At 40.3% G+C, this 16494-nt stretch overlaps 1 protein-coding gene across 1 annotated transcript; it reads right to left on the reverse strand.

Moving 5' to 3' along the window:
• Positions 1-100: 100 nt before the first annotated feature.
• Positions 101-14746, reverse strand: cygb2 (cytoglobin 2; the record flags this gene model as incomplete). The annotated part of the gene is made up of 3 exons (XM_079159014.1): positions 101-265; positions 2793-3024; positions 14553-14746. The coding sequence occupies 3 exons, from the start codon at positions 14744-14746 to the stop codon at positions 101-103; spliced, it is 591 nt and encodes a 196-aa protein (XP_079015140.1).
• Positions 14747-16494: the final 1748 nt, after the last annotated feature.

Genomic DNA, 16494 nt, shown 5'->3' on the forward strand with positions numbered 1-16494 from the left:
TAGCACGGATTACCACGTTAATCTCATCCATGTTTGTGAAACCATCCTCACAGAACTGCTTTCAATTGAAACTCCTTTACCCCCTCTTCTTCCAAACTCTTCACACCGCTGAGCTGGAGACCTGGAGCCAGCCCACGTCTGTGTAGGCCCCTGTCACATGCCAGTACACCGCCCCCATCAGTTTGGTCCACACCATCTGCACCTCTGTCGGGAAGAACTCTGGGAAATCTTCAGCCAACACCTCCAGTATCACACCACTCAGGATCTGGGAGGAAAGAGGGTGAGAAATAAACTTGATTAACATGGGGGTAAAAGAGAAAGAGATCTATCAAGATAATGGCAGGTGGACGGAAGAGAGAGTAATGTAAAGTGAGAGCGGAGCGGCAGAAATAACGAATCCAATTCGCTCTCACAGAAAAGTGGGCGAGGCGAGAATTGAAAATGATAACAGGAAAGCATGAGAGCAGTGGGTGGACGGGGAATACAAAGGGAAAGAACATGACGAAGTAGAGAGAAAGTACAACACAGGTGGGGCGTGAAAATGTAGGAAAGAAAAGCAAGAATAAAGAGGGAAATTTGGATTTAAATGTAGTAGATGAGCAGTGGTGGGACAGAAATGGGGACACGTAGAACCCCCTCTATTCTCACTTTGTGGCAATTAAACTGTTACAAACTGAGAATAAATAGCAGTTTGGGGTGGTGTCTTAATGTCCCCCTGTACAACCACCTGTTAGAGAAATGAGACTAAACTAAACCATCTTCATGGCAACTGAGCAACGACATGCAGGAAGGAAGGCCATGAGATGTGGTTGAAAGCTGCGGAACGACGGTGCCTTTAAGTAGGACTTTGCACTGAGATTTGTTTTTGGAAAACTAGTATATCCAAGGAATGAATCTTAAAGCTCAATAAATTGCTTGTTGAGAAGCTAATGCAGTATTTATGCTCGTCATATGATGATTAACGATGCAGCCACATTCATTATTTCCATTATTTATTTACCAGTTGATGTGTTTTGATTAATTGTTCAGTCTATAAAATCCAGAAGATATTTAATTTCAAAATGATACAAATTATTAAAAATTTGAGAAGCTCCAATAAGCAAAAGAATTGGCATATTGTGTTATAAACCACTTAAAATGATGAATTCATCAGAAAAAATATTCTTGATCATTTTGATGTGTTGTTTTACACAAGTTCACCACCATCATGATCGCCACAATACCTAAGTGGTTCACCCATGTACATATGAGGTTAACAGTACAGGGAATACACAGTGGGACAATTACATTTAATGATTTATTCATAAAGTGATCAATTACATCTTAAAACACATTCCAAATGCAATCGGAAGCCAGTGGAGGGATGCTTAAATGGCGGTAATGTGTCCTCTTCACAGCTGCATTGATGAACCAACTGCAGTCAGCATTCAAAAGACTTGAAGGGAGGAAGCATATGCTTCCCCTCTTGAATAAGACAAAGAGGGAAGCATATTTAATAACCAGAGTTTCAAATTGAAAATTATGCAACCATATGGTTTAAATTAAACACTGGATTTAAAAAAAATCTCTGGTTCTGTCTTCTCCTGCCTTCACGGGCAATCAGCACTGTTAACCCTTGTGATAAAATAACTTTTAGATTAGTTAACTTTGATATTCAGAGTATTAATATGGCAGCAAACAACTATTTTCTAAATAAAGATATAGTGGAGTAATGTGTACCTGAGCAGAGAATGAAGTCACTCTTCCTGTGTGTGCGTTGTTATCAGAACTTCTCCTTGCTTTGTTGACATAGCCTCAGGTGAACAGTCAGTTATAGTTGAGAAATTGTGAACTGCTTTCCTACTGTTTGTATACCTCTCTATATCACTACAGGCTGCTACATTGTTCTTTGTAGTTCTTCTAAGAATTAGCATAGAAAAAAATACATTACACTTGTGATCGCCTCTAACATTTGTGCTGTAACAGAGCACACTTCTGACCACACCCAGTATCATTGATAAGGTGCAACAGACCTAACACCCACAACCAGAAAAGGCAGCCAACACTGCTTTTCACCCTGGTATTACTGTAAATTAAAGGAGGTGAGATTAATAACTGAATCATTTCTTCTGTGAACATCTGTGATCAAGAAAACCTGAGGAAGCTGGGGGTGTTGTCGTCCCTATTAACTTCAGTATGCACTCTTTCTGTCATGTCTGAGTAACGCATCATTTCTTAACTCGGTATAAAACAAAAAAACAAAAACAAAAGACAGCTTCCTAACAATTTGATGTATTTTTGCACACAGGTGCAAACAGGCTGCATTTAAGAAATAAAAAAAACAGATCAACGGAGCAAAACAGGAACATGATTTTTTTGGCCGTAGTCAATTTAAATAGGCAGGAGAATACCCCGTGGTAATGGTAATGAGAACATTACTAAAGGGTGATAATGGGATGCTTTGATAATTCCAGGGGCTGCTGAAGCAAGAAAACACTTCTACTGTGCCACTTAACCAGACAATTATCTTTCGGGACATTTATTTTGTTGCATCGCCAATCAAGTGGCCCAAACTATGAAGCAAGTTCTCCTAGCAGAGAAACAATACCCCTGTTGCAATGCACCTTGCGGAATTGTTGAAAGCGATTCTTGGAAATATAGAAAATCCTCGATCAAAGTAAATCAGAATGTGGCAGTCTGACACCAAAGAGGTCAAGTTGTACACTTCATCATAAGATAACTCCTGAACATCACAGATTATTAATGTTCAACAGTCTAATAGTATCAGACAGTGAGTTATTCCTTGAAGTCACCTTGAAGTACATGGGTTCCACCTTGTATTTGATGGCATGGGCCTTTCCCACCAGAGCCAACACTGACGACACCTTCTCTGGGTCATGGAGGTTCTCCACCACAGTATTGATGGCATTCATCACCCTGCGGGCATGGTGCCGAAGTTGGCTGCTTCGCTCCATCTCCTCTGGATCCTCCATGTCCTCGAATTGGCTGAAGTACTGTTTGGCCGATGGAAAGTTGATAAAGAACCTAAGAAGGTCAAAGACATTTCATATTAATTTAGACGAAAAGAATCAAAGAAAGAAAATGTGCTTTTTGAAGTCACGATAGCAGCATGACTCTGTGGATGGCAATGTAGGTTATTCCCTCCACCACTTTGCTCCAGGCTGATATATTTAAACTAGGGCTGTTCTCGACCTTAAAATCGAAAGTCAAATCGAATCGTGGATTGAAAGAATTGTGACACCACTACTATCGGCTAGTCAATAAATTGACTTAATCCACAGATTTGTAAAACACTTAAAATATTGTGTTTACCAGATATGTGCTGATAAGTAGCCTGGAGATAAGTCATTCAGCATGAAAAAGCATGACAAAATAACTTACCAACTGAGGAAATCTTAGTCGACAAACAAAAAAGCAACAGATTAGACGACCAATCAACTAAGAGGGAAAACCCTGATTTCAACAAATATTGGATGCATTGGAAAGACATGTACAGACATCACTGTTCCCCAGAGGATGAATCGTTGGCTTTTCCTTTAGCGCCACCATGAGGTTGACATTTGTGTTTTTTGGAAGAATATTGTCCTTCTCTTATTTACTTTGACACAGGCATTCCTGTTCCCATCAGGATGAATTTTAAGAATTGAACTGATATCCTGACCTTTCATCTAGCGCCATCATCAGGTCAAAATTTGATTTGTCCAATACTTTGGTTTATGACCAAATACCTGCAAAGCTAATGACATTCCCATCAGCCTCAGCTGACCGCTGAGTTTAGTGCTAATTAGTAAATGTTAGCAAGCTAATACACTAAAATAACACAATGAACACAAGAAACATACCTTTTAACATCAGCATGTTACCATTGTCATTGGGAGCATGTTAGCATGCCAATGTTAGCATTTAGCTAAAAGTACCGATGTTCCTAAATACAGCCTCACAGTGCTGCTAACATGACTGTAGACTCTTTGTCTTGTTGTGTGGTTAGCCATTTGTCCATGTCTCAATATACACCTCACATTTTATCCCAGTGTTTTTACATCAAAACCTCATGTTAAAACCTAGTGCTCTTTACTGAAAATGATGTTGTAGAAACAGATTCCTGGTAATAATAACCACCAACTCCCACTCTCCATCATGCTAAATATGGCTTGCCTTCCCTTAATGTTTGGCCTCATTTATCAACACTGTCTGCGCACAGCAGGTCAAAGTTTTCACTTATCCTGTGAATTTTCTTAGTATCTAGATGTATCTAAAATAAAATGTCTATGCACATTGGTGGTCCCCAGAGGATCAATCCCAATAACATTAATCCTCTGACTTTTCCTCTACGGCCATCGTGAGGTTGACAGTTGTGGTTTTGAGTAAAATATTTCGTATAAGATGGATCGCCATAACATTGTGTACAGATATTCATGTTACCCTCTGGATGAATTGTCACAACATTTTTTGGACTTTTCATCCAGCGCCACTATCAGGTCAAAATTGTATTATCTGACTGTTTTTGGGTTGAGCAGGGAATCTGAACTGTTGCTATGGAGCCCGCTCTCACCAATTGGCATATGAATGACAAATTGTGTAAGTCATTTTGCTTGCAATAAGAACGCCTTTCTTGCTTTTTCTATATCATTTGTAAATCATTAATCTCAAAGGACTGCAATGTAAACAAATCCGTGTGAATGTGCTACGCTCTGAACAAGTGAAGTGGTGTAAAATGGGAGAGAGACCGTGAGGTAGATGGTTCAAACAAACATAGGACTTACAACCAGGAGATCGGTGTTAGAGACCGGTGTCCCAAAGTGTTGTTGTTGTTGTTTTTTAAGTAAGGTTAGTGATGTTAGTGACGCAGTTGCCTGTTGCATTGTTTCCTTATGTATTTTACTAAGTTTACGTACTTTTTTTAAGCCCAATAATTATGTTTTTTTCCTATACCTAACTAAGTGGTTTTGTTGCCTAAACCTAAATGTGGCTGAAACTGTGGCTTTGTTAAAGATAACCGAAACCATTTCACGGGAACAACATGGCGTTAAATGTCACGCTATATATATATACTCCTACCTATGAGATTGGGTTGATATAACTATGATAAGTAACCGGTGGCTCCTCCTTCTAAAGATGCAATATGATTCCAAAAATATACCATAATTCAATTCAATAGTTTAGGTTTCTTATTTTCTTTACTGTTTTGTTTTGTTTTTTCTTTGCTGGTTTGCAGTGAAGAAAGGCTGGGGAAAATGAGAGGAGAAATAAGAAATGAGCAGAGAGGAAAATGCTCCTGCTGTGTATAATCTTCTGCTTTGTATTGTGTTTTTGAAAGAACTTTCCAATCTAACAAGATCGACACAATATACAACCCTGAATACCGATTGGAGATAGAGTGAAGCATCAAGACCACAAGCACATTACACAAACAAGGAAATTGCTTAAAATTGTTGTTACTATTCATTCTGAATTGGCAATAAAGCTATGGCATCTATTCAGCTTAACTGGGACAAATCCCATCACAAGCCCACAATAAAGCCAGGGGAAATCTATGATAATGTGAACCATGCATGCATCACAACATTTGACCAAAGCATGTGGGGACTCATGCTTGAAAAATAAGAATTTACCCAAGAAGCAAATGGCCCGAGGCTGGAAAGTCACCCTCTCTCCAATTTCAAAACATGACTCTCAGTCAGTCTGCAAACGATATCCCCGGGGCCTTTTAATGCACAGATACATACATACATTCTAATCAATTTATTGTGATTCCTTCATCAGTTCGTAGTTTTTTGTTAAGTGTGATTTACAAACATACACAAACATACACACACACACACACACACACACACACACACACACACACACACTCTGTTTCATGTCTGTAAAGGGTGTAATCCACCTCTGCACCATCGGTGTGACAGAAAGTGCCTGGCAGAATCCTTTATGGATCAGGTGCTCAAATGTGGCCCTGTTATTGAAGATTGAGTGTAATTGGATACAGGTGTGCTCAAGAGTGATGTTTTATTATGCCTGCTGCTGTTTATGCCAGTGGATCAACCTTTAATCAAATCCAGCTTTAAACAGTGAAACATGAACATGAAACACGGTCCAACCTAGTGAGTATGCCGTCCTGACTTTAGTAAAAGTGAATCAAGTGCTTATTTCAGACATGCGACCGACATGGGTAATTGCCAACATATCTACAAAAAGGCTGCAGCAAAACAATGCAGGGTTACTTTAAAAAAGTTGAACTATGCTAAGCTTTTGCTGCTATGCTATGCAACGTCGTCCATCAAGGCACTTAGTTGTCTGTGACTAGCAACAACCTGCTGTGCAATGGTTTGGTGTCTGAAGAGCCTTTAAGGAAATTACTCTGTTTCTCCAACTGGACTTCATGGCTCATATTTCATAGTCTCCCCAGTAGAGTACCTTAAACAACTACAACACAGTCCCCTTCGTTTAAATGCTCCTTTCTGCCTGAATCCCTGCTAAGCCATGCTAGCAGCTCTGTAGGAATGGATTTAGGCACAGACATGTTTTTATCTAACGGCAGCATGCTAGCATGCCTACAATGCTAACGTGCTGATGTTTAGCAGGTATAATATTTATCATGTTCACTGTTTTAGTTAAGCATGTTAGCATGCTAACATCCGCTAACAAACCAAACACAAAGTACAGCTGAGGCTGATGGGAAAGTCATTAGTTTTGCAGGTCATAGACCAAAGAATTGGACAAATCATATAGTGATAGATGAAAAATCAGAGGATCACTAATGTCTTTAGGATTCATCCTCTGTGGACCACGAACGTCTGTCCCAAATTTCATGGCAATCCATCCAACAACTGTCAAGACATTTTAGTCTGGACCAAAGTGGTGAACTAACCAACAAACCGTTATTGCCATCCCTAAAGCCATACTAGTCTGGTTTAAAGTGAACACTAGTTTAATTTGGTTCTGAGAAAATAAGTAAAAATGAATTACAAGTCCTGACACCCTCTCACAAACCTGGAAGCTGCTGTCTAACAGAGAACTTAACTTATCCTTACCAAGCTTCACCTCAGAGCTTTTCAAAATGCATGAAAGAATCGTGATGTGGGAGAAAACGACACTTATCTCTGATGTGTCTGGATTGTTTTTTTAGGTCTGCCCAGTGTGTACAACTAGAGTTATTTTAGGTCCAGATGTAGTAAATTCCATTCTTAAACCACCCTGGTAGATGTTAGAGGAGAGATAAACAAAGAAAATGTAAATTGTCTTGTGGGATTCTTGTTAGGAGGATTTGTTTTGATTCAGCGGCTTGACAGTTTTCATCACAGAGAGACTGTGAGCTCACAGCAGCTCAGTAAGACGGGAGGTATGCCAAAGCAATGCGAAAGTTTCCTCGAGCTTAGCTAAAGGCGTATGTGAGAAATGTTCACTGACAACCATGCGGAGTATAATTTCTAATAGAGAGCTTTACACATTCACAGACATACAGACAAACAAACAAACAGATGGATTGACATGTGAACACACACACACACACACACACACACACACACACACACACACACACACACTTCTGCTCTGACCCACTTTAAATCTTGTCAGTGCTCCAGCTGACTAGAATTGCTAGTACAGTTACTTCCCAGTTGGAGTTTGGCCCTCGGCAGCCGCGCTACACTACAGTACATCCACATCCCCCAGATCCTATGTCATGCTAGACCTACAAAGGCTCGGCTTGCCTGTATCACTCCTAGCTTGGCTCCTCCAGCTGTCACGATACGTACACACTCTTTTCCTCGGTGACGGGAATAATACAGACTGTCTAGTAGCTCTTGTTCTGCTCAGACAAAGTTAACTGCGGCGCTTTAAGGAAACAGAGTGCTGCTCTGATGTTTTCTTTGAAGAAGAAAAAAGTATTTTTTTTGTGCCTGTCTTCTTGTGTTAGAATGATAAATGTTTAATCCCCTGTAGCCAAGGCATGGTTTTACAGTACATTAAAATAATAATATTCAACAGGCACAGGAAAGCTTTTTTTTAATCCAAATCCTTTAAAGTGGATCCCATGACCAGCAGAATTGAAGATTTTAATGGTTTGCCAATATTATAGGAAGTACGTTTTCTTAAAAGAAGCCAATTTTAAGGATCACACTGACTCGTTTGTGGTTTGTTTTCCTGGACGATCGTGTACGTGATGGTTTACATCCAACACAGGAAGCAGTGGACTCTTTATGTCGTGAGGTGGAAAGTGATGGTGTGGAGGTTGGAGTGATGGATTCATGGATGGATGTGTAGAACATCAGACTTTCATGCAGGAGACCAGAGACCTAAACATCCAACTTTGAATTTAGCCTGATAAAAAAAAAGTAAAATCTGCTTGGTGGATATTAGCTTATTGCAGATAAATCTGTATCTGTCTATACATCAGCCTGATAGTGACAAGAAGTTGCAGTAGAGAAACGGTGTCATACTGTCATTATTACATAGTTTGTCCATCAGAGAGCACTGACAAGTTGATTTTTTATACTGTAAAATGTTTCAATCATGTATCCTGTTGAAGAATTTTTTAAATGAATAAATCTAAGGAATCAGTATTGTTTGTTTATGGTCTGTGTTTATGTAAAGAAAATACAACACATTTAATTACCTTTTTTTTACTTCCAAATATCAACACTAGTAACGGCCTAAAGAAAATCCAGTATAAGAGGGACTTTAGTTTGAATTAACTGTAACTACAATCTTTCCTTTAAGTGGTTTTGTTGCCTAACCCTCAGCATACCTTAACCATAGTAAACCTTTTTTTTTCATATGCGGCCATCTCATTATATATTAACACTTGCATAATATCCAAAACCAAAATTCAGCCTTGGCCGGCTTGATTCATGCAAGTTGTCATTTCATTTTCTAACTTTATTGACAATGCTAATCACCTACGCCTTAATATTGTGAGTAAACAGTATTAATATGCTGTATGGTAAAACGTCCGCATATAGATATAGCTGTTTGATGCGGTAATAGTTTTGATGTGAAAGCACTCCTCACATGCTGAGAAACAATGGGCCAAACATCCTGCAATGACAGGATGGGTGGGGTGTGGTGTATTTTCTTATTGGAGGGATACATGATGGGAAGATATGGGGGACCAGAGTGACTACCTGATCCTAATTATGGTTCAGAACTGTAAAACTGCATGTCGCTAGAGGCATGGTGAGAAACATGTTGTCCCTGTGGGAGAGGAGTGCTGGTGTTCAGTACTTTGCAGAGCTCTGAACACATTCTTGCACCTGTCTCTGCATTTAAATGAAGTCATCAAATCCAAAGCAGCACCATTAATGAGGCTTGTTAATCACTCTTTGATTGGACTGGAAGGCTTTTTATAATTCTTTGGAGTACCATGAACAACCTTGAGCCCCATTGCCGGATCTTCAAGGACGGCTTTTTCACAAGGCAAACTCTGTGACTCCATACTGCCGGCTTAATTATTGACAAATATAAACACCTATATAGTCCTGATTTTAGGACACCTACAGTATTAACTCAAATCTCTCAACAACTATTGGATAGATTGCTACAACATTTTGTACAGACATTCTTGTTCCCCAGACGATAAGTCATTACGACTTCGGTGATCCCCTGACTTTACGCCCTGCGCCACCAGCAAGTTGACATTTTTTGGTTTTGATTGACATATCATGAGTGTTATTGCAATCAAATTTGGTTCAGATATTTATGGTCCCCAGAGGATGACTTTTGATAGCTGTGTTTCCAGCGCCACCAGGTCACAATTTCAACTTGTCCAATAATTAGTCAAATGTCCGCAGGAAGATAAGCAAACACACTTTTTGCTGGGGTTCTGATCAATCAGTGCTAGGCTTTGCTAACTTTGTAACTGCTTTATGAACACTCAAAATAACGTCATCTAGCCGTAAATACAGCAGAGATGTTATTGTTTGTACCATAGACAGTCTATGGTTTCTACACATACATTTAGACACAGAGTTTTGTCCGGTCTCTGTGCAAGTATAAGGTACTACCGTAGAGCTCTTAGTAGCCACAGACGGCTACAATATTCTTTTCTCCATTTCTGATTCAACAACGAGAGAATCTCAATGTTGATAGGCCTCATAATGCAAATTTGGAAAAATATCATTATAGAATACTTTTATAGAATTTGCACCTTCACAATTTCAGCCAATTTGAGGTACAAGTTAAATTTGGTTGAACTCCTGGCCTATAAACCTGGCTGAAAACCAGAGCAGTATAGCCTTGCATGTATTCATGTGTCAAAGCCCTGTAAGTGTATCACTGACAGAATAACAGATACCACTAAGTAAACCAATTCAGTAAAGCAATTCTTTTTGTGTGTCCATACAGCATGAAATACCTCAAATTCATTAAGTGCGATTTGTCTCAGAATTCTGTTTCATCGTGCTACCTAATTCTCTTCTGCTTTGTGAAAATGTGCGTGAATCCTTCCATCAGCACTGTCGCTATAACAGCTCCATTTGAGTCAAAGTATGCAGGGTTTGATTTTCCTCACAACGCTGCCATATGCACTGTTCTGCAGACGCCTGGGGTGCTCTCACTCCCGATGCAATTGCATTTGTACGCATTGGTGAGATCAACGGAGGCTATTGTCACTGTCTATTCTCTCCATGCATCCAGGCACATGGATTGACATGAAAATGCTAATCCGAGATCACACGTTGTGCACTGATCTCAACAATATGATCTCAACCGTGCAAGACTGTGACTGCCTCAGGTTATGTTAGGTAACTGACAAACTGCCAGCCAACTGTTGATAATTACACAGTTTGTGCATCATAGAGGTGAAACAAACAGTCGACTCGATTGGTAGAACAGAAAATGATTCTGCAACATATCATATTAGACTTGTTTTATCAAGGAAAAACTCACTGATACGTGAAGCACTAACATTACAGCTTTACTGTTATATATTCGTAATGTGTTATAAATGTGTTATAAATGTGTTAATTGTAATATTTGGGTTTTGGACAAAAGCAATCTAAAGGCCTCACCCTGGACTCTGATAATGATTGTTTGTTTTATGTTTAGCACCAACATACAAACAGTTATCAATGAGGAATTTCTTTAAGGAATATTAACGCTTTATATTTGCTTTCTTGCCGAGAGTTAGATGAGAAGATACTACCCTCATGTTTGTAAATATGCAGCTACAGCCAGCAGCCGGTTAGCTTAGCTTAGCTTAGCATAAAGACTGGATTCAGGGCCAAGCAGCTAGCCTGAATCTGTCCAACGGTAATAAATCTACTAGCCATACCTTTCTGGAATCTTGTCTTGACTGTGAAGTTGCCAGACAACCAGAGAGAGTCCAGGAAGTTACTGCTCCAAGTCAGTTTTTACACATATTTTTAAGGAAAGAAGAAAGGACATACAACGTGCTAAATAGGTAGCTTAAGAGGTGCTGGATCTTCTTACCCTTTGGCAGAGCCAGGCTAGCTGTCTCCAGTTTTTATTCTCAGCAAGGCAAACCGGCTACTGGCTGTGGCGTCATATTTACTATCAATCTAATTCTAAAAAATTACCTAAAATATGTCTCTATTCCTTTCACAATTTAAATTATTTTTTTAAAGATCAGGGCAAAAATTTTGTATTAATCATAAATTCTTGAAAATGGAGCTGACGAAGCTGTTAACTGTTCCTGATATTAGTGAATGGTGCTAAGCATGATTAAATCCATAAAAGAAATAGTCATAGTTGTAGCTCTAGGTGTGCGTCTTCTGTCACTGTCTGGTTTGCACCCTTTTAACACATCTGTTGCTCCTTGGCTATACGAGAAGCTTTAAGTTGACAATATGTATCTTCACCAGTCAGCTAAAGAAGCTCCTGGATATATAATCTGCTTGGCAGGTTTGTCATAATTGATTTTGATGGTTATCACAACCAGCTGAGCTTTGACAAAATGTCATCTTTTTATCAAGGGAGGAAAATATGTCAAAAAAGGAAAGGAAAGATGGAGGGAGACATATAAGTGCCAAAGCTTGTTGCTGTCATCCACAGATATGAGTGCACACACACGCACACACACACACACACACACACACACACACACATATATATACATTTATACTAAAGATGCTCCATGCCTCTTCAACTCTCCCTCAAGGATTCTCGTCACCCCCAACCAAAAATCAGTTTGTCTCACTCACATCAGTCTCCTCGGCTGCGACTCACTGTCCATTTTAACAAGCCCTGAAGGGTTTTCTTAGTGTAACACTGAGACAGTTTAGCTGGGGACATTCAAATGAATCCAGTCCTTTTGCTTTGATATATATAAGTTTTAGGAAAAGAAGCAGGAAAAACTCAGTCAAGCCGTGTTGCATCCGGTTGGTCTGCAACACTTTGCAGTGAAGCTTTGTAGAGAATTACTGCCTGTTGAAGATTAGGCTCTTGGAGAAAAATGTTTGATTTTATTTTTATGGATACGTTTTGACAACTTAAGAAGACAGTAGTGATGGTTGAGCAAGAGCCCTGTGAGGAATACAAGAACAACGTGCTTACAGTGCCTCCAAAGATGAAAGTTTATGAGGCATAAACCGTCTTCTATACATGAATTTGACATAAATGTAAATGAACAAGGCACAAATTTAGCGTCTCATACATACAGTACATACTGTGTCAGTATCTGTTCATGCTGACACTTGAATTATTGTCTTTTTGTGTTGTGTGTGTGTGTGTGTGTGTGCGGGCCTCTGTATGCTTAATTACCGTATATGTTTCCTTTCATTAACAAAAATCAGATTCGACACGTGGCGTAAATTCGAACTTCCTATCAATGTAATATGTATCAGATTATTTTGCAGCCAAAACTCAGGAACAACAGCTGGGACAACTTGAATTTACAGGAGAAGAATATGTATTTCACTGCCCTCTTTGGTTTAAAGTCTGTTGCACCTGTAACCACGTCCACAGTGATGTCACAGTGTACCAACCCGCCCTGGAGTGCACTTCTGCATCACTGCAGCAGAGGGAGAAGTTAAACAATAAGAGATATACTGAGTAGAAACTCATCACCCTGGGTTGATGCTTGGTGCACAATTAATGATCACTGCAGAGTCGAACTAACTGGGATACAACTGGTTGTGTACAAGTATAATCCTTGAGATGAAGTCTGTGTAAAGTTAGTTATTATGTTAAGGTTCCAGATGGTTGAGATTAGGTGAGAGTTTGGTGTGGTAAATGTGGGGGCAAATATCTGAGAGGAACTTCATGATGGCCATGATAGTAAGTAAGAACTATGCTTAACCATAATGCATGTCTTGTAAGGATCATGGATGGATACCATTTCCCAAGATGGCACCTCATTCATGCCAATGAAAGCTACTCGTACGCTAAAAAACGTTTTTCAGGTTTCGTCAGGCGGCCAGGTTTTTGGGCAAACGGAGTAAGCGCATTAGAGACCTACTTTGCTGGTTTCCCGCTGGAATGACAGAAAATTAACATAATTCCAAACTCTACAAAAATTGTATGCGTTTTGTATTGACTGTGTCCGGGAAAAGTCACATGACCTGCAGTTCTGACTGTGGCCACTACGGTAAAAACGCCACACAGCCTAGCGCCGTTCAACGGGGGCTTTGAGGGGATTTGCAGAAAATAGACCCGTGTATGAAGGTGTACTCTGTGCTGTTGTAGTCTTGACAACCCACACAACCCTTCAACTTTTGCTTTAACCTATGCCAGATTTCAGCAGATTCCCTTTACACATGTTTATGTTATATGATTAAATGCCTCCCCTTTGGTTTACAAAAAACATGTACATTTATTCTTAAGGTTGTACAAATTTATAAATGTTGATGTTGGACGAGAATTTGTAGATTCTATTCGATTTCCTTTTTTAGTCTGGAGATTTTTCCCCCAGTTCCTATTACTAATGTTAATATCTATACTTATATATGCACTTTACAGATGTGCCTGTCTTTTCACCACATTTGGGATCTCTGTATTCCTCGAATACTATCCAGCAAAAAGATAAAGGGAGGTTGTTGAGAAAGACCTTTAACACTACAAGGTTAATTATCATTTACATCAGCAGAGATGTCAGGCTCTTATCATAACAAATCAAGTGAGCCTTTAATGTTACAGCAGATTAAAAAAGGCAAGCAAAAGAAAGGTCTTTTATAAATACATTTCAGGATCCTTTTTTGTGACTTTGTTCTCACTGTCATTATGTGTTTGATGCAAATGCAAACAGAGAAGAAAAGAATGCAAACAACAGAAGACAAATTAGGAGAGAGATTACTTTACTTTCCGGCCACTATATATATTAAGGATGCACTACTTATATGGCGAATTACTCACAGATAATTTATAGAAGCTTTTAGGATCCACTGTGATAATTAAGCATCCACGTCCAAAGAGAGCAACAGATAGAACAACACACTAAACTTAAGCATCTTAAACTGTAAAGAATGTATGCACTGCTCGAAAGTTTACACACACACACACACACACACACACACACACACACACACACACGCACTGTGATGTATGTCTTTCACAGTGACAATACAATTATTAGCTTTTGTTTCTTGACGAAAACTCACCTTATGAGCACAGACACCCCCACGTCCTCGCAGTTTTTGTAGACGTGCCCCCACGTGTCCTGGATGATCTCCCTCTCGGCGTCGGACAGCGGCTCGGCGCGCTCCGGACGATCGTCGCGCTCCACCTCTCCACTCCGCACCCCCAGCAGCTGCGGAGGTGGCGAGGGCGGCGGCGGTGACTCCCTGCGAGACATCCTCCTGCGGCGCAGCAGCCCGGAGGCTCCCAACAGCGCCCGGGGGAGGTAGGGAGCAAGGGAGGGGGGGAGGGAGATGGAGAGCTGAGACCCCACGGCGGGAGCTGGGAGAGGAGATTTAGGATGAGAAGAGGAGCGGAGAGGCGGAAGAAGAAGAGGAGGAGGGGGAGAAGAGAGGTGGCAGGCAGTGCTCACAGCCGAAAAAAGAAAAGGGAAGATGAAGCTCCGAATCCCCCCACTGCCTCCCTCCAAACTCTCCCTTGCTTGTCCTCCCTCCAACTGAAAACTTATTTCCCTCACTGGTTTGCTCTCTCTCTCTCCCTCTCTCTCTCTTTGTTTCTCCTCACTCTTTCCACTTCTCCTCTCCCCACCTCTCTCTCTTTCTCCCTCTCGTCCCCAGTGAGGGAGATGCTTGTCAGTGATGCTGCTGCTGTTCTCCCGTCACTTCTACTCTCCCTCTCTCTGATTCTCTGGCTCTGGTGGAGGAGACGAGGCTGTGGTGTGTGTGTTGTGAGGACCTGATGGAATGACAGAGGGGTGGGGAGGAAAACAGAGAGAGAGAGAGAGAGAGAGAGAGAGAGAGTGGGGTGTAGAAAAGAGGGGGAGAGAGAGAGAGAGAGCTTTAAGGGTCTCTGTCAACATCACTCCAACACACACAACTACACGTATTGTCTCTTTGCACATCCAGTGAGTAAGAATGTATTTGTCTATTTCAGTGTTTGTTTTAGAGACAAGTAGCAACATCACAATAGATGAGTGAGATACATTCCCTCTCCATATGTCAAAAATATATTAAAAAATCTGCCTTTTCGCAGATGATACTGTTTGTTGTGTTGCTGGTCAGACGCCTGGTCGGCCCCGGTTATCTGCATGCATAGTGGCTTTAAGGCATTGTCGGTCAGCATCATTACAACAACCGACCACTAGACTGGCCGCAGTAAGCCACGCACGAAGCACGAAGCACGAAGCAGGACTAACAAATACAAACTTTTTTATGTTTTATGAATGCAAACTCATTGCAGGATAATTTGTGGTGTACATTTGAAGCTTTGTTACCTGCCTGTTACAAACCACACCACGGTAACAATAGAAATATCGTTGGCACTGTCCATGGTGCTGAAGATTTTCCCTTAGTCATTCAAATAGAAGTTCAAACAAAATGTTTTTAGACATAATGAATCATCCGATTAATGCTTATTCTGTCCAATTAGTCACTGATAAATTACGACTCCTTTAAAGCTACTCTAATTATTATTATTATTATTATTGATAATGGATTAAATGTCCATACCCCATGTACACTTGGATAGCTATCCGATCTCAAAAAAAGACAAAGTGTAAATGCATCCAAGAAGCATTCAAGACATATACTTTAATCTGAACCCCCTCCAAAGGTTGGCAACTCTATCTGCCATTTGGTGCTGAGCAGGTTAAGTAAGCCAACAATAAGCTGAAAAATGCTATAATGCTCAGTAAAGGTGAGGGGAACTGCAGAGTCAGGGGATTTTCTCTGTTGGTTTGTCATCACAAGCGACCCCCCTTTTAAATCACACATTGTAATTTGATTTATTGTTATGGAAATATTGATTACAGGCCCTTAGCTGTATTAGGTGATGTCAATGGTGTATGTGTTCTGCCACCTCAAAGTGGCCAAATATAAATTGATGCGGGTTTAATGCACAGCAAGATGCCATTATTAACCTAGAATTAGTTCCGTATGAGAAAATGCAATAAAATCGATGACATTC

The sequence above is a fragment of the Pholis gunnellus genome (genome assembly GCF_910591455.1).
Source record: "Pholis gunnellus genome assembly, chromosome: 5".
Taxonomy (NCBI): Eukaryota; Metazoa; Chordata; class Actinopteri; order Perciformes; family Pholidae; genus Pholis; species Pholis gunnellus.